Source organism: Manacus candei, unplaced genomic scaffold (assembly GCF_025592945.1).
Source record: "Manacus candei isolate 608988 ecotype Guabito, Panama unplaced genomic scaffold, ASM2559294v1 h1tg000060l, whole genome shotgun sequence".
In the NCBI taxonomy this organism is placed as follows: Eukaryota; Metazoa; Chordata; class Aves; order Passeriformes; family Pipridae; genus Manacus; species Manacus candei.
The window spans coordinates 4,217,696-4,243,415 of record NW_026138108.1 but is presented as its reverse complement, the minus strand read 5'-3'; the positions used below and the strand labels follow the sequence as shown (position 1 = coordinate 4,243,415).

At 41.3% G+C, this 25,720-nt stretch overlaps 1 protein-coding gene across 6 annotated transcripts in view; it reads left to right on the top strand.

Moving 5' to 3' along the window:
* MOB2 (MOB kinase activator 2) overlaps positions 1 to 25,720 on the top strand; it is a 124,139-nt gene that overhangs the window by 95,928 nt on the left and 2,491 nt on the right. For all 6 annotated transcript variants that reach the window (XM_051804097.1, XM_051804095.1, XM_051804094.1 and 3 more), the window contains exons 2-4: positions 16,899 to 17,059; positions 18,209 to 18,302; positions 25,185 to 25,309. In XM_051804097.1, the coding sequence (XP_051660057.1) occupies positions 16,899 to 17,059; positions 18,209 to 18,302; positions 25,185 to 25,309 (380 nt within the window). The remainder of the gene's footprint in view (positions 1 to 16,898; positions 17,060 to 18,208; positions 18,303 to 25,184; positions 25,310 to 25,720) is intronic.

Below are 25,720 nucleotides of genomic sequence, written 5' to 3'. Positions count from 1 at the left end.
GTGTGTTTTAGTGGCCTCAAGCAGTACAAATGCAAGGAAGACTTGGGTTCCTGAGAACTGTCCCCTCTTTGGTTCCAGCGGATAACAGAACCAGCCATAAGCATTTTTTGGAGCTGCCTGCTGATGATTTTAGGACACAGTGTTCACTGCCTATGCCAGCACTTCAGTCCTGGTTCAGGTGCTCAGCGCCTTTGCTATGCCCTGGCACTTTGGGTCCTGTGCTGGCAATTTTCGGAGACTGTTCCTCATGCAGCTTCATACTCAGTGCGTTTCCTTTTAAGTCTTCAGTGAAACCAAGTCCCTCTGGGATAGTTGACTAATAATCAGTGATACGGTGGCAGGAAAGAGGAATGGTGCAGGCTACAGAGTTGTGATGTCATTGTGTAATGTCTTTTGATAAATTACAGTATGGTTTATATGTACACACAGTCCCGGATGAGTGTGGGAATAGATAAGTTAAACCTCCCCTTTCTCAGAAGAGCTCCCTTTTTACAGCAGTGTGCAGGGATTGATTTGGATACCAACCAAAACAACCAACCCAACCCCACTCTTTTTGGGTAGGTGTGCCATTTGGCATTACTAATAAAGTGGAATTTTTAGACGTGCTTTTCCAGAGTGTAGTAATTTGTCTTCAGTGATAGTGTGATAATGATTGCTTCAGTCAGATAAATTAGCAAGTTTCAGTTGGCATTCTGGATGTTGCTATGTATTTTTATATCTAGCACTTAAAATTTTTTGAAAAGTTAAATTCCTTCTCTATTCCTCAAATAATTCATAGCAAGATCAGAAAGAAAACAGGTTAATTTTGATATTGTATTCTGCTTTTTTTTTATCATGCAGAGTTGTCTTAAATGTGTTTATGAACCAGGACATAGGTGGGTAGGAGCAGAGGGTGTTTGATGTAGCTGCCTCCTCTGTGCTGCCTTGACTCTTATGGCTGAAGAAAACTGTTGTCCATGATGCTTGTATGTATTGACAGGATCAAAGCAAATATTTAAAAAATCGATCCTGTTTTATTCTAATTTAGGTAGAAACATTTTTCAGTAATTTAGTCCGGTTCACCATATTAGAAAGTAATTAGAAGAGCCTTGTTTAGCTAATCTGATTAATGGGGAAGGCTGGGGACAGGCAGAAGAGAAGGGAGGGAGGACAGTGTGCAGGGAAAGGGGCTTATAGGCAAAATGCTCTTCAGAGCCATGTTGGCTATTTTTATCCTGTTCTTTTTCTTTCTCCCTCCCACAACTTTCCATTGTACCGAAATAGTTCAAAATGTTTATGGTTCAGGGCAACTGACATCACTGGTTGTCGTGCTGTGTCTTGCTGAGTATTTCTGTGACAGGAGCTGATTCCTCATTCAGTGATGGCTTTTTGGGACACTCAGCTGCTCAGAAAGGACTGATGACAACTATGGGGCAGTGACATCTTGTGCTTTGGCAAGGTGTGACCGTGCAGGAGGGACTCTGTGGTAGCTCTTTAATCTGTATGTGAGATTGATCTTTGACATGTGTCCTTTCCTCAGGACAGAGCAGGGTACTGAAGGCAGGCCTGGGTGGCATTGCCAGCCTGGTGGACTCATTGGGTTGGGATGTGCCTGTTGGAGAGGTGGCTCTCCCTGCTTGTGCAGGCAGATGTTCTCCAGCATATGCAGGTAGCAAAGTCTATTCTGGTTGTAGCTACAAAAGTTGTAGTGCTCTGCTTGAAGTTCAGCCCCACTGGGAGCTGTTGGATACCTCTGACAAAGCCCAACTGGGGCCCTTGCTGGAGCTCAGGACTTGGAGCTGTGCTCTGGAAAGACGCTTTGTCTCTCTGGCAGTCCAGTGAGCCATGCACTCCTCCATTGCTTTGGGGTAGTTGTCAGTCTGCTCACTCTTATTTGCTCTGGGAGTGTCATGACCCTGGTGCATTTATGAAAGTTAGTGAACCATGTACAGTGTATTAACTTAATGAAGAAGTTGGTGTCTTTCTTCAGAGGTATTTACAACACTGAGTTGTATTTTGGTTACATGTTCTACATCCTGTGAGGTGATAGCCAGAGGGAGAGGACTGCTTAAATTCTTCTTTGTGTTGAAATAACCCTCTAAGGTGTCTCCAGAGGTAGTACAGGAAAGGCCCCTGCCCAAGGTTTAATAGCATTTTCCTCTGGTTTAGGGGCAAAAATATGCTTCTTTTTTTTCCTGAAGATGCCTCCTGGACACTTTACAAAGAATAGAGTTGATTATAATCTCGAACTTCTGAAATTATTCACCCTTCTTTTATCTTGCTTCCTTGGTATGCATCTGTTTCGTTATAGGATTTGTTCCAGATTTTAGCTGCTTGTTTCAGCCTGGAAGATTATTTCAGTTTATATATGAGCAAAGTATGAGCATGCAACATTCATCCTTCTGGGAGTTGCCTACAATTTCTGGTTTGTCTCTTTGTTTCCTGTGTTGCAATAGCCCATGTTTCTGCTGCTGCTCTTTATGGAGAAAGTATCTATTTCACACAATTTCTATCCACTGTTCTCTGGTATCTCAAACCATCTGTGCACCCCAAGGCTTTTACCAGGTAGGTTTGTAGGAGAAAAGTATTCCTCTTGTAGAAGAGCTTTTTTCTCTCGCCTTTCTTGATGATCTTTTTTGAAGAGGTGGGGTGTAGGAATGCGATCTCCCACCAGTTGTTGTCCTGTCAATAAAATGGCTAAGACAAAATGTATCCATTCCTCTATCATACATCTTTCTCTGTGACTACACCAAAATCGAGTGTGTTAAAGCATTCTCTTGTTGAGGGGGATTTTCTAATCCTTTTCTTCATCCCTGGTGCTGTGTGGCTCTACAGAATTTTAACTAAGACTGCAGCAGATTGCTGTCAGAGAAGAGATGTTGCATTTCTTTTAAGAGCTGCCAGCACCTAGTCTCTGGAAAGAGAAGGGGATAGGATGTATGGATTAACCCTTTCTTCTAGCTTTCTGAAGAAAAACACCCCACTTCTTGGAGGGAATGGAGTCCATTAACATCAAAGTCAGGTTGTTTGAGCTTGTCAGAAAATGCTGCTCTGTTAATTTTCCAAGTTCTTTTCTGTCTGGTACTAAAATAAGTTTACAAATGCTCTTGCTCAGACAGCAGGGACTGGTGGTAGCAGATGCTCCGGAGGTGAAAGGAACATTGTGGATGTCTGTGTGATTCCTTTTATTTTTGAAAAAGGAAGAATCAGCAGTGAATGCACCTGTCCTCAGAAAGGCAGATAGTGACAAAATATTAAAATTCTTAGCTTAATATCTGGCAAAAAAAATGTAGTCCTGGCACACCATACAAAGTGGGTTTCTTCACTGGTGATTTTATGTAACTTCACACAGAGGTGAGATAACATTAGGGACACCTTGGTACCTCCACTCACACTCAAGACACTCAGATCTGCTATTCAGTCCAACGTGTCCATGCATCCCAGACTCAGAACACCAAAACCTTACAGGGATAAATGCTAACCATCAGCAGGATGCATTTGTCATGACAGGGAAAAGGAAAATTGGGATCAAAGAGGCTTCGTTGATTCTTCGTTATACAAAATCTTCACTTTTGAAGCAACTGCCATATTTCTTCAGAACAAACCTATGCAGAAAAGGATAAAACCTGGAGTCTTGAGACCACCATCTGTGTGGAACAGAGAGCAAACTGTTTTCTGTCTCAGTTGAAGTACTTATTTTTCTGTTGTTTTGCAGCATACAAAGATTTTTTCCGTGTCTAGGTGTGTCATTCAAGTCCTTAAATTTTTAAATCCACACATTTTATTAACAGTTGAGCTCACTGTTGTTAAGTGATTTCAGTTGCAAGCCTTATGAGAGGAATTCCTACTGATTTTTGAAGTAGAAACTTAAGTATTTAGAATTAAGTGCATCGGCCAACAACAGTAGTAAACTCCTCTGAGAGAGACTTCTTCACAGGTTGGGTACTATCTTTCATTTCTTCATAGTGAAGCTGCTAAGCACACAAGCAGTATGGCTACATCTCTGCAAAACCAGCAGGAACTGCTGGATAATGCCAGGAGCTGAAATGAGGCTTCTCTGGTGAGCAGTGCGGGCTGGGTTTGAAGAGAGTCAGCTGGTCAGGACCATTCCTTGCTTTGAGGTGTGACATTGCCTTTGCACTGTGTTTTGGGGAATGTGTTCGTCCAGGCTTGTATGAACTTTATCAATTGCAAATCCACATGAGCAGCTAAAAGAGCCTGCTTGTCATTTGCACATGCAGCCAAGGGAATGAAATAAATTCGGCACACAACTGTGTGCACCTAATTTTAATATTTATTTTTGTAAATTACTAGTGTTTCTTAACCAATTTCTTGGCTGTGCTTTCAGCATTTAATTAAAAGAATGAATTTGTATTTCAGCAAGCCCTTGGAGGTAACACTGTGAGGTTTTAATATATCTGTGGGGGTTTTTTTCCTGGTTGCTAGTGGATCAGTGAGTGTCTGTAAAGGTGCTCTTACTTGCTTTTCAGTTTCCTGTGACGTATCTGGAAAAGTAATAAATTAGGGTTGGGAATCACTGCTGTCTCACAAGCTAATTAACAGTGATCTAACTGTACCAGTAATTAAACTATTATCCACCCTACCATTTTTTTCAATCAGTCATTCAAATGTTCTTTACTTTGGCCCATGAATCCATAGCATTTTTATTTTAAATAGATTTTTTTTCTTCCTCTGTTATACGGAAAGCAAAACTTCAATGTGCAGTTTTGTAAGAAATTCTGAAACCGCTGTGTGTTATTGATGACAAAACTGAACAGAGCATTGCATCATTCTGTCACAAAATTTTAAAAATTAACTACATGGTTACATTAGGGAATGTTTTGTACACATAATTTGTTAATGAAAGGTACCTAATTAAGATAATGCTTTGATTATCCTGTGAGGAGGAGACACACAATTTATACTTTCCAGCTATTGGTTTCAATTTTTAAGTTTAACAAGACAGTTCATACTAAGACTGAAAAACACTGTTTCTCATCATGGGATCTGATCTAAGGCATGCCAGGAGAGGTGGGACTTCCCTGAACTAACTTTGGTTTAAATTAAAGCTAAAATATTAACAAAAGGGAAAAAGGAATCCATTTTTGATCTCTAAAGCTGCCATTGAGAACTGACCTTGACCAAAGGTCATTTCTAGTAAATAAATATCCTTCCTAATCGCAATACTGTAGTTAATTTAAAGTGTAAGAGATGAGTTTGTGAAGCTTGGTACAGAGGATGAAAATTTCAGGTGGGGTTGCTTCCTCACAATTAGTATTTCATTGCCCAACCTGTTCAATAACTGATGGCTGGCTAGGTAATTGAATTCCCCATAGCTGTGTCTCAGTGCAACAAGATGCACGTGTGTGTTGGTACACAGGCTTTAAAAGTGAGCTGACAGGTGCAGGCATGCGAAATTGCTGATGAATAGTGAAAACAAGTTGAATTTTTTCCCATATTATATATCTAATTGAGTCTATGTTCTGTACTGAAGCTCCTGCAAAGAAGGCCAGGGTGTTTGAAGTAGCCATGTTGTTAACCATGTTTCCATGTACGCTCTCAGTTGTGGTGTGCCCCAGCACTTTTCTGTCCTATTAAACCACATTTTTTTAGACGTAAAGCAAACAATGTTTTATGCGAAGGATTCAGCTGTTGAAGTCTTGCCTGCTGTGTGATTACATATAGATGTCATTTTCCAAGGTAGAACTGTAGTAGGAAGGCAGGTGATGAACTTACTTTTACTCTCTTCCCAACATAAATAACTAACTTATCTTTCCAATGCAAGATACTTTTTGTGCCTAAATAGTTGTAATTTGCCCACTCCTGTCAGAAGTAAAGATGATGGTCCTTTACTGTTCCTTGCCTCTGGGGAGCTGAGGAGAGAGACAACTGTGACTGAGCTCAGCTGCAAGCTGACATGTTGCACCATGTTGAGAAATATTTGTCTATTGAGAGTACAGACTCTGGGTGAGTATTCCCATTAGCTGTTTGGGAATGTCATGCAGTCCATATTGCCTTCTTTTCCAGACTGTACAGTGTAACTGTGAAATACATCCTTAAACATTTTTGTAGACTTGTAAAAGTTGAGAATTTTAAAATTCTGTACATTAAACATTTTATGTACCCATCTTCCTAAACGAAGTGTGTAGGTAAGGTTCTGAACTTGGCCTGCATATCTAATGTATTTTCTTTGTTGCATGTTTTCTTTAGGCTACAGTCCTTAATACTAGTTAGTGTTGTCAGATAATTTTTTGTTGTTGTTGTACGAAGAGAGCTTGCAAGGCAAAAAGGCAGTGAGGAAAACTAAAACACTTTTTACAAAGACAAACCTGTCTGCACCCTGGTACTCTCTGAACAGAGCAGACTGTCTGCGTTTGTCTATCTTGGGCTGTATAGCAAGAAGTGTGATTGCTGAAGCCAGGTTGCCATGGTGAAATAATTCCCAGCAATTAAAGCACAGTTCTATCCTGAAAAGCAACTCTGTGCAAGCTATGTTGTGAAATCCCACATTTACAAGGCCATGAGGTTTCCAAATCAAACTTGCTTGGTTTAGAAATAAAAAGATAGCTTTGCAGTCTGCCAGCTCTACAGACTTCATCAGGGTTGGAAGATAACAGTGTCTGCAGTGATTTATGTGCTCTGTTGGTGAACTCCCTCCCCACAAAGGTGGACCACAGTGTACTGCATGTGCTCTTCTAGAGAGATAACGGGGCTGCATCAGAATAGCCAGGAGGAGCAGTTGCTGCCAAAACTTGAATGTAATGACGTAGAAGTCAAAATAACTCTGGTGTTCAAATAGGAGAATAGAGGAGATTAGATAAATCCCTGCTTAAATTAGTAAATGTGTCTGAAAAGACATAGGGAATGGATATGTTAATTGAGAATTTTCAGTGTTTTTATAGTACATTCACATTTTCTTTCCATTTGCAGAGTCTGAAAGCCTTAAAAGAGAGACAAAAACTTCTTTTGTCAATTTAAGTTTTTCCTTGTTCTGTGCAAGCAGTGTTTCTGGCCTCCAGAATTTCTAATTGTCTGTTGAAAAAACACTGCTCTGAATATAATAATAAACCTGACAGATCTCTATTTATCTTCCCCAGAGTGAAAAGGGTGTTAAAAGCTGCCCCAAAACTTAGTTGCTTTCAAATCTTGGTGCAGATCACTTGTTCTCAAGGCTCTGCATTGTGGGTGACCTCCCCACTGCACTGTATGTTAGGGAACCAGGCTTTCTGTCTCTGCCATTGTCTGCTCTCAGTTGAGAGCAAATTTTCTCCTTTCTCTGTATGTTTTAATTAAAGAAATTTAAGATATGCTACAGATCTCTGCCTTGGACAGAAATGTTTTCCATTATAGACAAAAACCTCTCTCTGCTAACTTCAAAAGGTCCTTGGAGAACTAGCTGAGATGTAAACATTTACATATGGAGATATCTGTGGCCAGGTGAAATGAATTCTGGTCCTACTGCGTAGCTGCAGTATGGGAATATATTTAGCAGTGGAGGATGATGAGGAAGCACTTGTGTTGCTAGAATACTAATGGCATTTTTCCTTTGAGGGAGACAAGGATACAGGAGCATCCTTATCTTGGTACTGTGTATGGGCCTAATGGGTTTGGAGTGTTTACCTGGGGACTAAAATGAGCTGCATGTTAACAAGACAAATCCTAGAACACAGAACTCCAGCCTGTATTTTCAGCTGATGAATGGCTGGGCAGAGATGCCCTAGAGAGTCAGCATGGGATGGCCTCTCCTGTCCCTCAGTGCCCCACACGAGGGTCTGCTCTGAGCGCCGTTCTTGGGAAGGAGGAGTTGCAGTCCAGGGAGCATATACTGTGCTTCTAAAGCAGAGATTTGCCTTCCTTCTGCTCAGTTTTGGCTTCCTTTGTCAGACAGTTTGCTAACTGGAGACTTAAAACGAACAAAAACAAAGCCAAGAACCACCACTCCATATCTGTCACAGGCTCAGGATTGGGCACCTCTGATGCAGGGTTCTGCTTTGTGGTTTGTTCTAAGCATTGGATAAATTAGTTGTTGCAACACTTAATCTGTGACCTACTGAATCTCTGTTACCACAGACCTTATTTGGCTCCATGCAGAGCTTTTGAAAATAAACTTTAGGAGAGATTTCTCCTATTTTACAAATTACCAGAAATCTTGACTGCAGTAAGTTGCTTAGGAAAAGAATCTTGTTGAGGCTTGATGTTGGCACCTCCAGGTTTGGGTTTGTGCGGGCTTTTTGGCACCAAGGTAGAAGAGAACATTTCAAAATGAAGAACAACTGCATATTTGCTTGGGTGATTTTGTTTCTTCTATTGAATCGTTTCTTTTAAATTACGTCACTGGCTCCTAGAAATAAATGATCCATTTGTTTCCCATTGGACATCACTTCCTTGGTGTCCCACACAGCCCCTCTCCCAGGTGTGTTGTCTGGAGGGGAACCGGGAGAGTGCCAGGACTTTACAGTCAGAAGACCCTTCCCAGAGGCAGCCATAGAGGCTGGATACCTCCTTTCTGCCTGGGGGAGGAGTTCTGGCAGGTACGCCCAGAGAAGAAAGGAAACTCTGGTCCAGCGTGTTTTACCACAAGAATGCGCTGTGCACATTTTTGTAGCATTAATTGAGCTGTTGCATGCCTGGCCTTGCCTCCGCAGCCATTCTTCCCAGAGCTGCATTGAGGAGAAGATGGGGGATCCTGAGTAGCCTTACCTGGGAGTTTCAGCAGTGTAGTTAATGTGCCTCTGACACACCATTATGGGCAACCACTGAGCTTATGCTGTGAGGTGATGTGCAAGGGAGGAGGGAAGGAGGGAGAGGTGTGGAATTGTAGAATTGTTTAAGTTCGAAAAGACCCCTGAGATCGTCAAATCCAACCATAAACACAGAGCATGGTTGAGTCCACCACTAAACCACATCCACACATCATAAATGCCTCCAGGGATAGTGACTTCAGTGCTTGATAACTCCTTTGGTGAAGAAATTTTTCCTAATATCTAATCTAAACACTGAGGCCATTTCTTCTTGTCCTATCAGTTGTTACCTGGGAAAAGAGACTAACCCCTTCTTGCTACAACCTCCTTTTAAGTAGTTGTAGAGAGTGATAAGGTGCCCTGAGGCTTCTTTTTTCTTGACCAAACAACCCCAGCTCCCTCAGCTGTTCCTTGTAAGACTTGTGTTCCAGATCATTCTCCAGTAGGTGGGTGGGAGTCCTACAAAAGGGAACAGAAAGGCCTGATGTACCAGAGACGTGGCATGTGCAGGTGCCCCATGTTCTCCTTGCTTTGCCAGCAGCACCAGCTGGAACTCAGTTTGGCCCTACAGAACGTTTTGGGCTTTCTGTTGGGAAGCAGCACTACGAAATAATGTTATGGCACTTGTCATCCTTAACATGCCTGCCATGCCTTGGCACCGACTGTTTACAGCAGAGCATCCGGAGGCCAAGCAAAGATTCCCTTTTAAGGCCAAGAGCCACTATGAGAATTCAGAAGAAAAAGTTTCCCTGGCATGTAGGGTACATTCTTCTTTCCTCCTCCTCTTGAATAAACTATTAGTAACTTTTAAAAACAGAACAAGAATGAAGAAGCAGGGCCAAAAATGCTGCCAAAGACATTTTATGCTGCGCAGCCCCCTTAGACCTGCACAGCAACCAAGCCCTGGAGCTAACCCAGGGCGGGAGAGGGGAAGGATGAAGCTGAGATCAGAGGAGTCTGTCAGAGACCTGGGGCAAGAGGAGATCAGAATGGAGACTGTCTTAAGAAGTTTAGTCTCCTTCCCTTCCCCAGACCAGGAGAAATGGACTGTCCGCAGCACTTTTTGAACAATTGTACTGTATGATGCACCAGGATTTGGACTTGCTTTCCAATACCTTGCACAGCTTCCCTTCCCGTGCTGATGTTCTTTCCTTCCCCAGTCCTGCATGTGGATGTGTACATCCAGGATTTGTGTTCTGGGTGTGCTGTCACATGGCACTTTCAGCTGAAGACTTAGCAGTGATCTGGGTTAAAACAGGACATGGGATTGCAGAAAAATCTCCGCAGAGGTGCTAATTTTGAACTGTTTTAAAGAAAGAGGGGAAATACAAATATAATCTCTAGCTTTTTCCTCAAAGGAAGGGCAGCTCTACTGATGTTCAGATGAAGCTGTTATTCCCCTTTTCTTGCATGCTATACAAATAAATAAAGACACTGAATTACCAAGAAGGGATTTTAAGCTGCCTAGCACTTCTAAGTTTCCAGTTCTTGCTCTTAACTGAGGAGAAAAGACTGTGAGCTGCTGAGGTAGGAAACTGGACAGCCTTCAAGACTTTGTTCTTGACCTGTAAAAACTGGCGTAACCTGCTTCTTCATTGTTCTTGTCACTAGGACTCGTAAATTTTAGCTCATAAAACTGTTTCCTTCCTGCTATGAATGGGTTCAGGACTCCCATACTTACGCAGAACATTTCTAACCAGAAACTAACCGATAATTTCTTTCCAGTAAAGGGCCACAGAAAAAAACATAAAGGTAAAAAGTAAATCTGTGAGCAGCTGACCCGATTTTCCTTACAAAGCCGTAGCCTTCTGTGGATGGCTGAAATCATTGCATTTTTCCTTTCTGCAAAGGGAGTAGATCAGAGGGGGAGAGCTTGCATGTTAGAATTTTTTTACCTTAATGTGTTGTATTTTGTTCCACTCACATCGCCTTTGACTCCTTACCCAAAGAAGGGAAGAGGAGAGAAGCTAAAATGCAAATGTCCAGTATACCTTTAATTTTAAATTATAAAAACCCTTATTCACTGGAAAAATTGAAACAAAGTGTTCATAAAGACTGTGTTGTGTCAACAACAAAGCTTCTAAAAGACACTATTAAATTGTTGGCCTACTGCCTCTCTAATTTTGTCTTTTAAGAAGCCAACCCTTATCCTCAAATTACCAAGAAAGTGGCTTTTGGCAGGAGTAATGATTCACTTTATAACACTTCATCAGTGGAGGATATTTTAAAACACAACACTTCAAAAAGAAAGAAGAAATTACAGGCTGAAAAATTGAACGCCCAGATAGTTTGATATATCTGGTAGTTCAGTGTGTAGAGGTATACCTGGAATATGGTGTTGCTGTTGGAGACTGTAATCCACATAAAAGTTTTTAGTTGGAAATGTGTCATTTAAACCCCAAACTTTTCCAGATTGTGAACTATACAAATTGTAAAGTGCAAACCATGTTACTTGAAAATAACCCCCAAACCTTCAGGTGATTTTTTTAAAATATAATTTAGTGACACATCTGTGGGCATCTGTGTTTTTGATCTTCCTTAAAACAGATTTTTTTATTTTTATGCCACTTCTGCATGCATTGCTGTGAACTGGGGGGGTTGTGCTCTCCTCTGACCGACACTAATGGAATATGTCACAGCAGGATTGTCAGCAGTTGAGACCTGCTTTCTCCTGATTTGCTGGGGATTGCTAAGATTATAGCAGTTAACCTTGTGTAAGGAATACAGTTGCTAAATAACCCCCACAAAACCACATGACAATAATCACAAAATATGCATCTTTGTCCTTTAAGTTTCGTGATCCGTGGTGGTTTTCATCCTCACAGACCTGAGATGACTTTTTAGTTTTAACGTTTGCAAACAGGGAGACAGATTTGCCATGTTAGGCTTGTCAGACCTGGTCTGTCAATTTTCAAATAGAAATCAGTGTGTTTAAGACTTTACTGGAACCTAAAACCAGTGCATGATCCCGAGGCACAGTGTGGTCAGAATTTTGCCTGGAGCTCTCGTCATCATCACTATAGGGGCTTTTTTAAAATAAACTTTTTTACTTTCTGCAGTTACTCTTATTTCTGGTACTAAACCCACTTTGATATGTCACAGTGAAAAGAAAAAACTCACTGATTACATGTATTTAAAAAATAAAAAATAAACAGCCACTCATCCCAAGGACAGTTAGTTATATGTGAAGGAGAGGAGAGGAGGATCAAAGTATTGTAATTTGTTTTTCAAAAGATTTCAATTTCAGATGCAGTGTAAGAAACCACACAACTTGCTCGAGACAGCAAGAAATTATTATAGCTGTGCTGGTTTCCTCTGGAAAAAAACCCAAATCCTGAATTGGTAGAGATAATTTAAAATTGCATGATCAGTTTAGGGAACTTTGGCATTTAAAATACCGCTAGTATTCCCTCTGTGTGATCAGCCTGGCAATAAAACAGATGTGCAGGACCAGAACCATGGATGCCTGGTACAATTCCAAAGTTATACATCAGGTTATCAAGCATGTCCACGTAGTGGTCATTGTGTCTCTGATACTTCTTCAGCTAAACCAGATTGCTCCATGTGTGCTTCTTTTCAAACAAACCATGTTGGTTTACACTGAAGCACATCTTTAGCATTTGTACTATGAATAAACTTTGAATCTTACAGCCAGTTTCTGCTGTGAAATGGGAGTAATACTTCCCTCAAAATGGTTTTGAAACTAAACACTTGGATGGTGCTTTAAAGATGCTCCACAGTGCAAAGTTCTTTAAACTAAGAAACTGCTGAGCATCTGATCAAGAAGGAAATGAGAGATTAGAGGAGGAGGATCTTTATTAACTGAGATGGGATAAGAAAAAAAACTGGGAAATTGGCAGTTTTACTTGATCTTAACAAAGCAGTTAGACTAGGGAAAAAAATCATCACAGACCACTGGGCCTGTCACTTGATATGGAGTGTCTTACACATCTCTTTGTCCAGGCAAGCTTCCAGCTGCTGTGTTTTCTAGCTGAACACAAGGCTGAGTATGGAAGCCCTGCTAAGAGCATTAGTGACTGTACTGTCTTGGACTGGAACCAGTTTGCTGAACCTTCTTCTAAGACTTTACATGAGTGATCTCTCTTCTGCCATTTCCCATCACTTTTCCCTCTCTGAAACGTATTCGTGGGTGTGACTTGGCCTATGGCATCATATTCAATCGAGTGCCTAAAACCAAAGACAGACCTATCCCAGGAGTTGTCTGAGGAATTAGTTTGTACTCTGGTTTGCCTGTCAATAAAAACTGCAGAGTGCTGTCTCCTTGGATTCCTTAAAGATGTTTGTTTCCTTGGTAGTTAAGCACTGATAGACAGGATTTGGTCTGTCCTCTTGACACACCACGAAACAGCTGCATAACAGCTATTCCTCCAACTGCTTTGGTGATACGATTGATCTGACATGGACATGTTAAGACAAATTACCAGAATTCACTTATTTTTGAAGAAAGACACTTGTAAACATGAATCAGGACTTGGGGTGCCTATAGCTGTGTTTTGAAAGGTACTGCTCTTTTTGTGGTCTTAAATCACATTTAGTTATGTTTTCCCATAAACAAGCATCTACAGGTGATGGATTTTGGTGTTTCCTGAACAGAACAGTCGTTCTGGACACTTCAACATTTTTCATATTTGTGTACTTTAAACATAAAATGAAAAATTAAGGAAGGCATCTTGAATGCTCACAACAAAGGAAATAAGGGATGCTTCACTTTGTGCCTTTGGAGTTGATTCCAGCTGGTGTTTTCTTACAAATCTTTGAAAAAACAGCGAACTTAGAGGTTGGGGTGAGTAGAGGGAAAGGAAGCTAACTCCTAAACTTTACACTATTTGGTAATTCTGGTAACTGTGAATGTATGACCTTTGATTCATCTAGAACATGGAACTATTAATTCTTAATCATGTATAATTGTGTTTCTAAACCAGGTTTTTTTGTACTGCTGTACGCTTCAGCTTTGTAAGTTTGTAAAAGAAGTGCTTTAAGTGTGGGCCGGTATTGATAGTTTCGAAACTGAACCCACAGCTTTACAGCCTAGAGTGAATATGACTCAACTAATTTGAGTAAATCAATATGAACTAAGTTCTGCTTAATTGAGGGGGTGTGCATGATCCAGTTCAAAATGATGTTTTTAAGGCTGGAGGAGTTTTTTTAGTTTTTACTTACAGTATTTGTGCCATGTCGTGTCCCAGCTGCACTGCATGGACAACACAAAAATCCGCTGGTGTAAACAATTTCTGTGGTCTTGCTTTAGCTCTCAGCAGCTGCAAAAGGTTAACAAGTTTGTGCTGCACATGGTGATGTGATATGCAGGTTTCTGTGGTGTGAATAAACTCTTTGATAGCAGTGATTATGGGCATTTTGCAGGTTCAGTGATGATACCCATGGGTCAGGTTGTTTTAAACCAAACCAAAGCTTTGGAAAGGGGCAGAGCATGGGATTCTTTAGGAAGCTTCTGTTTAAAGTACTCCAGTTCCAGTACAAGGCAATTGTGGAAAGACTTACACAATTTTATTGAAAAGACATGAAGTGGCTGCATGTACTAATCTAACAGAGAATTAACATTTGTGTGGAAATGCGAGAGGTTCTGGTTTTTGTAAAGGAATAATGTACGGTTGTTTGCAGTAGCAAACTTGTGAACATATTTAGTGTTGAATTTTTATTCTCATGAAATGGGGAGAAGATGTTGAAGTGAGGGTGAGGCACACACCACTCATTCCTATGTGATGGAAGACTTGTCTCAGCCTCCAGTGTCTTGCTTCCTTCTGTGGTTTCCCTTCCAAGCCTGGCTATGACAGACTGTCTTTGACCTCTTTGTCTCTCTCTTCCCTCCTCCACCTCCTCTCAGAAGACTGTTCTTAGCTGATGTGGCACAGCCCTAACCTGGGGCCCTTGGTTTAATTATCCTGAACTACAGCAAAGACAGAAACTCTATCCAAACTACTTCTCACTGATAACTTTTTTCCCTGAGTGTGGTTAATGTGGTTTGTCAAACCAGTCTCTGAAGTTGAAGGTATTTTCTGCATGACTGTTACTGGAGCTATAATTTTCTTTAAAATGAAATTATCCTTGAATGCCTGAATCCCATCCCCCCAAACCAAACCCGAAAACCACTAAATGTAGCAAATGCAAGTGTTTGAAGATGGGAATAGTTAGCTGACAATCAGGAACTGTTATCTAACTGAGCATCCCTTCTGTGTTAAGAGCTTTGTGCTGAGGAACAACTGACTTCACATGTCTTAAAACATCCCTTTGTAGAGCAGTTGTGAGAATTAGTCCAGGTTGCTTCACTCGATAAATGTAAGCGACAAATCTTGCAGGCTCCACTTGAATTGGAATGCACTACTGTGGAAAAAGGAGATGTGCAGGAGGAGTTGAGCACTGAATTTCTCTTCACCAATACTGGATTTAGTTTATTTTCATCCTGAATTTGTATTCTTTAAAAAGATGTTTTATGCCATAGGCATCTTCTCTCTAACCATGAAACCCACGTTTGTCATTAACATAGGGAAAGAAAGTGTGACCATCTGTTCCCTGACAGAGACCTGCGGTGCTTTCTGAACATCTGTGTAAATGTATCGTGACGGTGTAACTGTATATTGTGCTGCTGTCACCAAGCTTTCCGTAGTTTTTCCTTGATGATGGCCTTTCCAAAATCCAGAAGTCCCTCTACTCTTAATTTACTGGTTGGAGACAAGTATGTCACGACTCAATACAAGTTCAAGACAGTAAACAGTGGCAGTGCTGGTGATCCAAGTTATGGCACTGCTTTCCCGTGAAAGGCACATCTCCGTCTCTCCCTTCTGTGGTGTGAATGATGTGGACGATGGGTTTAATTAACAGATCAGATCAGCAAAAGTCAAGCCTGCGTGTACCTCAGACAGGAACACACAGTTGGAAGATTATTTAAAGTGTGTTAAGACCCAGAATGTGAGGTTGGTTTCCTTTGGATAGGATCTAGATGAGTTTTGACAGCAAACTTAATGCAGTTGTCTCAAAAGGTGGGCTTGTCTTGGCTTTACCAGTCCTTAAAAAACACTTTAACCGAAAAAGCCTGATGTTAACCATGTCCTGGCATCTCCTCCTTGTATTCACGTGATAGTGCACAGCCAGTATTGCCTTACACTTGTCCCTCACCATTAAATAGATCTTTTGTCTCTGCTTAGGGATTTTTTAACTGTAGAAACACATGGGTGTTTGACCACATAGCCTAGAAGACCAGAGTGCTTGACCCGCTCTTCTTCCTCTGAGGTCCTGCTGGTCCAGGACTGAGGTCCAGGTCCATTCTTTGGTCCAGGAATGTGGGTTGGGTTGAGACTCTAACTTGAAGATGTTAAAAACAGAGTGAGAGAAGACTCCAGTTATTACAGCAAACACTTTACAAATGGGAGATGAAAAATCTCAATATGCCCTGGAGATAAATGCATTTTATGGAATTATTGTTTGTCTACTTTTATAAATCCAAATGGAAGGTCATTTCATAATGCATTGGATTTTAAAGGATTTTCAGAAAAACACGAACTTGGTTCTTTCTGTCTCAGGTCTCCCAGGAGTTGAGAAAACAGGTGTTTTTGTGGTTATCACTGCTTCTAGCTGAAGTGTCAGATGCTCACTTCAAGAAGGCTTCTGGTATCTCAGAGAACATAGGGCTGGAGAGCAAGGAATACTGTAGCTTTGAATGAGCTGCATCAGGTTTTCCAGCTCAGAGCTATCTTTCAGCAACCTGCTTTTGCTGTCTCTCAGACTCCTGTTTTGCAGGTGACTGCTAACTGTAGGGCACAGCAGGTTGGTAGTCACGTTAGAGTAGCTCCTTCAGAACAGTAGTTCTGCTGTCTGTGCACAGGCATAAAGAGAGGCCGTTGCTCTCCCAGTGGTTTGCAACCTAAACTGGCAAAAGGGCAATGGAGAATGGAGCAGCTCAGTCTCAAGTTTCTTGACGCCTTTAAAACTTTCACTGTACTTGAAAAAAGGGTCTGAGCTCAAATACACTTTTAAAGAAATTATCTCTTATTTTGATTTGAAAAAGAAAGAGCTAAGGGGAGGGAATGCAGGAGGAACGGTGTAAAAACAAACACAAGAGTTTGGATAACTGCTGCTTTCAGGTTTCTGTAGCTGTTCAACAGTAAAGGTAACCTTGCTGCTCTCTTTTTTAATCTTTTGCAGGAAGTCCAAGGGAAAGCCAAATGGTAAAAAGCCAGCACCAGAAGAGAAGAAACTTTACCTAGAGCCAGAATACACAAAATCCAGAATTACTGACTTCGAATTTAAGGAGCTAGTGATGTTACCACGAGAAATAGACCTCAACGAGTGGCTTGCCAGCAACAGTGAGTATTGCATTCATACAGCTCTGAGCTTGCTGTCTATGCTCGAGAAGGCATTCATTCACCCTTTTTACTGTTTTCAGTGCTTAGAGAGACTCTCAATGACTATTTATGGTTACTGTGTAATGCATGTCATTATACCCTGAATAGTAATTAAGTTGTCTCAGGTACAACGCAGCTGTGCTCAGCAGCATGGAAGCCTTGATCGTTTCCTCTTTCCACCTCCCTCACTGTGGCACTGAGGGCATTAAAGTTTTGGATGTTCTTTGGATGCTAAACTGGCTGCTTCTGCATGTTTCTAACTCAAGCTACTGGCCTTCCAGAAGCATTGTAAACATGGTAGTTTCTAAACACTTGTACGTAAAGCAAGTCTTTTGGTTGGATTTCTCCCCACTCCTTTCAAGCTTTGGTGGAACTACTGTGGATTTAAACAGTAGACAGGCTGAAACTTAGACACACGACTGACTACTGTGACTGAACGCTGTATCTGTGCATCTCAGTCCTGATTTACTGTACTTCCCAGTGCTTCCTCTGCCAGTCCTCATCTGCAGCTATGGCCCACTCTTGTTTATGTTTTCAACAGTAGGTGGTAGTAGCAAGAAACTACTTTAAACTGCATGTTAGGAAAGTTGATAGAGACTCGTTAAGAAAAAGTGAGGTGCCCTGTGAGAAGTACTAAGATGTTAAATTATCTCAGGAGATTTTTAAGAAGTAGATGTGTACTAGTTTTCATGCTGGTTCTTTTTACAAGGGGATGTATTGTGAGAACTATTAATGCTTTTTCTAGCCACTATATACTGAGTCTGACTTCAAAAGAACATAGCAATTTGTTTGCCTTCAGCTTGTAGTAGAGTATTCTACTGTAAAGGTGAGGCCGATGATGGAGACACTTTCCAGTCTTACTGCTTTGTGAGTAATGAGAGCTGATGCATCATGGTGCTTTCATCTTAAATACAAACAAGACCTTTCATTCTATATACCTCTTTGTTTTGCAGTTCATCATTAGGCTCATTTAGCTAAATCATGTTTGAATTCATATGCAAGCTCAAGACTGAGGTCACTTCACTTGCTCTGTTTAAATAATTGTCTGAAGGATAACCAGTGTTTGAAAGTATTTTACTTCTGAATTTATTTCCTTTGTTTATTTTTCAGCAACAACTTTCTTTCATCACATCAACTTACAGTATAGTACAATCTCAGAATTCTGTACAGGAGAGTCATGTCAGACCATGGCAGTGTGCAATACGTAAGTCAATATTTACAATTACAAGGTTTCCATGTCTTCAGAGTTGCCTGGGGGAGGATATTGGTATTGAATGGCATTGGGCAAGTGTTTTACAGCAGGTCTGTACTTGGTGAGAATGTGTCAGCTGTGCGTCGTCTTCTCTCCCCTCAGCAGTGAAGTGCGGTGGAAATCTGTTTTTGTGGAGGACTAGAAGGATGAGAATCTTTGAGTGCTCTGAGCTGGTTTTATAAGGTCAGATCAGAGAGGCAAATTACCATGTGTGTGCTTGAGGGAGAGGGGAACAAGGATGTTAAGGAAGCTTCCAGGTCCACCCATCCAGGAGCCGCTCTGGCAGTCATACTTACACCACCTGAGCTGGAACTGAGGCCCCTACACTGAGGCAGCTACACACCCCACACTCACACTGTCAGACCAGGTTTCCTTACCGGCTCGATCCCAGGTTTCTCATAGCAGAGTCTGAGACGTCCTGATCCTTAAAACAATTAAATCTTGGTGCAGTAGCTAAATAACAAAATAACAGCCCGAGTTGCTGCCTCCGAGAAGGGACCTGGAACAAAGGAAACCCTGGGTTTTTATACCCTCACAGTCTATGCACGATAAAATCTGGAGTTTTTAGCAGAGTCATCAGCTCCTGCTGTGTCTCTGAGTGTCCAGTCCCCTGGCTGGGCCACAGGTCCCCGTGCCCTTTATAATGCAAAGGGTCGGCAATTCACAGCCCCTTGCCTGGGGCTCCCACCACCCAGAGCTCAATCTGCAGCTGCACCCCATCTACCTGCACTGAATGTATTCCTCAACAAGGGCAAGGCAGAACTGTCTGTACTGGTAACAGAGCTGGGATTCCATAGGAGGCTGGGGAGGATAAGCGAATTGTGAAAACCTCAGAGGGTGCTTTTGATAGCTGGAATGCTGACAGAGCACCAGGCTGCTGACAGATAATCTCTAGCCTGACTGTAAGCCACCGTCTTTCTGCCCGAGCCCCTGGGCACAGAGAACACAAGTGGCAGCTTTGCAAAGAGTAAGGAAAACGTTTTTCGTTGGCACTTTTCCACCTGTAGAATTTAGCAGACTTTTTAAACATTGACTAGCTATCTGTTATGAAAGAAAGCTTTATAGTTTTACTGTACAATGTGAATATAAGAAAAAGTTAGCATGAACTCCTGCTCTTGATGAGCACAGTCCAACATGATGGAATATGAGATCCAGTCGAGTATGAATAAGCCTGTTGTGTTGTGGGGTTTTTTTCCTCCAACACGTGTTGATAGTCCTTTTCTTCCCTCCTCTTGCATTTCCTGGGGTTAATTTAATTGAGATGGATTTTAAAGCAGAAGACTGAGCAGTTAATGTTATAGTACATCAATCAAATATCTCAGGGAATGCAGGCAACAGAACCAGAACTCTATATTGTATCTCTGACAATCATTACATAGTTCTTAGAAAGAAATCCTTGCTTAATTCACTGGGCTATCTTGTACACTTGAAATTAATATCAGAGGCTTTCTTTGAGAGCACTCTGAAGAATGCAAAGTGTACTGTGGATATTTTTGCATGTAAAAGTTGGAACGATAACTGTCAGTAGAGAATTAAAGGCCATGCTAGGGACTTTGAAAGCAAGCTGGAACAGAAAGTAATAAATCTCTGCTGGACCCAGATTTTATCAAAAGGAGACAGAATGTCTCTAAATAAGAAATGGTGATCAGTAAGATGAGTGTTTAGTTAACTCTTGCTCCCAAGCTTTCTCATGTTTAAATTCCTGTTGTAGCACTGGCTGTTCAAAGAATGAATTTAACTGTTTATCCACTTGGCTGGTGGGAAATAGTGGTTAAAAGGAGGTGGTGATAGGGAACCTACCTTAGTTTCGCTCCATTCTGCTCTTAAACGGTTCTCTGTAAGCAGTTTGTGCTGCAGAATAAAGAGAGGAAGTGCCTGTAGGCGGCTCCAGCTGTAGTCTGTATTTTTAATGGTGAGGAATGGTAGCAGAATGTTCCTGTCCTTTGTTTTGGAAAACTGAAAAATTGTGGGAATAACAGGAAGCATGTCTGCATTTGGGCAAAGCACTTGAAACGGTTTGTGTGTAGCTAAATCATAACAATTTCAGTATCTTCCTGTGCTTGGGGCAGGTGGCTGATTCATGTTTGCAAGCTGTAGGCTGCATATTGCTTTATTCTCTCAGGTGTGTGGGTCTATGAAAAAAACCACCAAGGTGAGATCACCAAGCTACACACCTCAGTACAGTTCAGCTTTGAGGGCCCTGTTCATAATTGTGTTCTCCAAATCCTCATCTTTATGTTCTGCCTTTCCTAGCTCTTCCCTTTTGGAAGAGCTTTGCCTAAATGGAACGTGGAGAACTGCCTCATAGATGTTCATATCCAGTTACGAGTATGACAGTGCTTCCCCACCCCTTTATTTTTTTTTAATTAAAAATCTTAACCTAACGCAGTAAGGTAAGGATGTGCTTGTTCTGTGGTAGAAACACGAGTAGCTCTGGTTCATTGTGCCTCTGACCTGTCTCCAGTATGTAAAGAGTGCCACCTAAACGTCAGTGTCTGTTACTGGTTAACCCAAGGGACACTCCAGACTTAAACCTTCTGTGGCCATGATCTGTTTGTTCAGGTCCCTTGGAATAAAATGGCATCTAGCTATGTAAGATGGCCACAGAATTACAGTACCTTGGAATGAGGGTGCAGTTTGCCATTTTTTTCCTGTGCTGATTTTGTAGGTAGTTCTGTATGAAGGCCTGCATTCTGTTCCACTTTTATGTTTTCCCTGTCCAGTTCCTGAAGACGTGTTTTGGATCACACCATTCTGGTCACACTTAAGGAAGGCTTTTTGTATTTAAGGTTGAGAAGTAACTATTGAGAACAGGTTGGTTGTCAAGTTACTTTACATTCAAATGCACTGCAAATACCCAGTCCTACATTTAAAGTATTTGCTGGCACTAGAAACACTGGTTGCAGCTAAATATTTGAGGTAAGGATTTAATATCTCAGAGAAGCTCCAGCCAACTGACAAACTGCAGACAGATGCAGCTTTCAGCCCTCTGTCAGATATGTGAGATAGCACAGCCATCTGCACACAGTGAGGAGGAGAATTTCTGCTTACGGTCACTAAGAGACATCTGACCAAAACTTAGTCTCAGTATAGAACAGATGGAAGCCTTTACTGGCAAGGTGGGATAATGCCAAGAGAAACACCACAGTGCCCAGTTATCCTCAAAATTTGATGAGGTTGGCATGAATGTAACTTTGGGAATTACTTAATTTTGCTTATTAATATGATTATCACTTGTAAAGCAGGTACTGTATTTTTAACACAGTATTTACTATTTAGATTTATTATGCTTTATAGCTTATTATTACACAAAGCAGCTTTTAAGCAACATGAGCTGTAAACTGGTTTTGTAGCTGACATTGGGGCAAAACTTGTTCAGGTGCTGCACTGAGTGTACCAAACTAAGAGCCAATATAAGTGCTGTTCATAAGGCCAAGACTACAAAACTCCTAAGGCATCAAGGATGGATGCAAACTTCTAGCAGCCCTCCTTTCAAGGTGTCATTTTGGTCCACTGAAATCCCTTAATTGATAACTTTTTTTCTAATCTTAGGCTCCTTTCTCATTGCTACCTTGCCCTTAGTATCTGCATATGGAGGGTAGTTCCTTTTAGAAATCTTAAACTTCAAGTTTTGCTTTGTCTTATATTTGAATTTCCCCAGCTGTATGGTTTTACATGATGGCTCCTTTCTCTTTTCCCCCATCCAAAATGTTCTTTAGCCCCTATCAAACCATCAAAGCTGTTCCAGCTGCTGACAAGCACTATATTCCTGCCCTCGGCTTTCTACGTAGCCCTTTTTTTGGTATTTCTACCAGGACTGTCTCTTCTTCCTTTCCAGGCAACCTAATCTCCACAGTATTTGCTTTTCCCTCCTTCCAGAAGCTTTTCTTCTTATATACCAATGTAACTTCTATTCTGCCTTGGTTTCTATGTTATCAACACAAGCACAGAATGTTTTAGAGGAAAAGGGATAAAATATATACATATATTAAGATGCAGCATTGTTAATTCATATGTGTTATACTTTATTATTTGCATCATAGGCTTTTCTCTGTTAAACCCATAGTCATTTTCCCCTGGAATTTAGAACGGAGCTGCAAATTCCTTGTGCTCTCCATACTGGGGAAGTTTAAATCTGCCAGAAATTATATGGGAAACAAAATAATCAAAATCTGCATCATGTGAGCACTTCTTGAAAAAAGTGCCTTTAAGTCTCATCCTCTTGTCCTTTCTGCTTCCCATCCATTCCCTAATATGGGACTGTGCTGTCACAGTGCCAGTATTGGAATGCAATTAGGCTTCTGTGCCCAGTTGAGCCCTTCCTCGCCCCCGCCTGCTTCCTATCTTGTTAATGGAGATAACTCCAGCGTACCAGGTGCGAGATGTTCAGGGCATGTCAGGGGCTCCTCTCTTCCCCTAAGGCCTGTGAAGTCTGTTCACAGCACCAGAAACATGAGGAAGACACATGATTCTAGTCAACAGGACAATCCTTGTAGTTATCTCCTTAGTTTTAATGATTCTTCTTTTAAATTCCTATTTTGCATAATCAGCCTAATTTTCAAGGAAAGGCAAAAAGGATATTCAGTGGGATGTTAGAGCAGATTTATTCACTTATATTTTCATGTAAGTGAACTTGTACAGTTGCCAAACTGTTTCTTTTGACTAAGATCCAATTATCAAGACTCATTTTTGTGCCTAAGGGCAACTCTAAACTATGCTTTCTGTCTTGCAGTTGAGGGTTTCTGCAGTGTGAGAGAATTGCTGAGGTACAGACAGTCCAGCCTGCTTCTGCTCTTGGCAACAAGCACCGTCTTAAGACCCAAAATAAGGCTGAGTTGCCTAGGACTGTCTCACTTCAACTTATTGCAAGACTAGACAAATGAGGTGGCTTGTGTGTTGGTGCACTACATTGTGTAATTCCTTATATGTGGATTGTTACAAAGGAAGTAAGCAGTGATGAAAAACAAACACAGTCTATGCCTAAGGGCTCAAATGCCAGTTTTGATGCCTGACATAGCTCTAAAAAGAGCTTTTGACTCCTGCTGTTTTCACCCACTTTCTCACCTTTTTATGCAATTTTGCAGTCAATCCTTGCTCTTTCTAGTAAATGACAGTGACCAAGCACCACATAGTGAAAATGAGCTGAAAAATTCTAAAATTTAAGTGTCTGCAGAAGCAGTTTTCAGTTGCTTTTCCTCTCTTAACTTGAACTATCTACTTATTTCTGCAGCTTCCTCTTATTTTAATATGGCTTTTGGCATGAGCAGCATTATTACTGTCTTCACCTCACCACCCTCAGGTCCCTGAAGAATCTTTTAGGGCAATGAAAACACATTCTAAATGAAAACTTTTTAGTTGCCATTAACATTTTTCTTTAGTTGCCTCAGGACAGTTCTGCTGGTCAGTACACATAAAACTTCACTTCCCAGGTGGCACATATAGATCCTTCAAGTTCATTGCAGCCTAGTCCTGTTAGGCCTAAGGTGGCTAAACGTCACCCTGAAGTAATATTTTGTCTAGGGTTATAAAGAGCCTTATTCAGTGATTTGTGTGAGAAATGTTAGATCACAGATCATTAGCCAACAGCAGCAGAGCTGGAGCTGAACAGACAGGCAAAAAGTAGTGCCCTGGCTTTATAGGCTCGTGTTGGGTGTGATGTCTTTCTAGCCAAGTTCTTTCTCATGCTCAAACCACTTCCATTCTTGCTTGCAGTCAGCAAACTCCACTCATGCTGTGTTCTGAGAAGACCAATGCAATGGATTTCTTATCAGCCCTATAATGATACAGGACTGTGCCTGGAGCTTAGGCTGTTTGAAGAAAGAGTTCATAAACTGGGACTCAAGACACATCTAGTGTGACATAGGCAAGAAAATACCAATTAAAAAGTGTTTTGCTAAATTCCTTATCTGTAAAACATTTCTCACTGTCTGCCTAATCCAGTCGATATCTGCTCCTGGTAACAGTTAGAGGTACTTTAATTAACTATGACTTTATAAAAAAGGGAACAAACCTTCAGTTATTTCATAGCCTTCAGATTCTCCATCAGGTGAGGGATGGCTGCAGTTAATCAAGATGATTATGGCTAACTGATTGAATTATGATTCCTTTTGAAAGTCCAGGCAATATGCTAATGTCTCCTGTAATATCCAACAGGAATATTCACTGGTGACAGAATCAAATGTATATTCATGTGTTTGGTGTAACTGTAAGGAAAGGAGCAGAGTTCAAGGGCATGCTGTCAGGGATGTGCAGAAGAGTCCTGAAAACTTTCCCCAAATTGGATCTTGGAACAGGAATTGAAGCACTTAAAATCGCTGCTGGTCCTTGGGAGCACCAGGCTGGAAAAGCCGGTGTTTTGGAGCCACCATCTGACCGTTTAATAATACTGCACTGCAAGACTAATTTATGTTCCGTGATGCTAAGCATCAGAAGTTCACCAGTTTATCACTGTGCAATGTTCTTGCCCTTTTAAAAATACTTATATAATGCTTTCCTGTACAGTTATACTGGCTGTATCTAAGCCCTCAGCCTGTCATGGATAGTGAATTATTGCTGCCTCAGCAAAGCTCCTCTCCTTGGAGACTTGTCAGCAGACTTTCTGTGCTTGGTACTGCCACCTGCACTCTGGCCTAAACCCATAGGGAGAAACAAAATTGCCCAACAGAAATTCAAGGTCTTTGATCTAGAAAAGAAGTGAATCTGTTCTGCAGCAGCTGTGATGTGTTTTGGTAATGTTGCAGCTGTTGTTTTACGTTATTTAGACACTGACCTCTTAGAGGAGTGGAGCCGAGGAGCCAGAGTGTGATGCGGTAACACTGTCCATTCTCTCCGCAGACAGTACTACTGGTATGATGAGCGGGGAAAGAAGATCAAGTGCACTGCTCCTCAGTACGTTGACTTCGTCATGAGTTCGGTGCAGAAACTAGTGACAGACGAGGACGTCTTTCCAACAAAATACGGTATGTCCGCTTCCTGGGGCTCTCTGTGGAGGCCGTAAGGAAAGCAAAAGTTGGCTTTCAGCATGTGTATTACAACAAGAGGGCTTTCTCACTTGTTTGTTTGATGGTTTTGTTGTTGTTTTCTTTGTGGGTTTCTTTTGGTTTCTTTAAGGGAGATTTTAAGTTTGGTTCATTCTTGCAGTAAAAAAAGACTTGTGCTGTTGGTGCATGAACTGGGGTGAAAGTCTCACACACCCGTCTCCTTGGCTTCTGTTTCATCATCAGTACATCTTTCCCTTCAAGCATGTTGAGATCTTCTAGCCTGTGTTCAGAGAGGATAAAATTCTGAAAACAGTCAGCAGGTGTGTGTTCAATACAGCCTGCTGACAGCAAACTAGAACTCTGTTTCCATTAGAGCCTCAATACATTAAG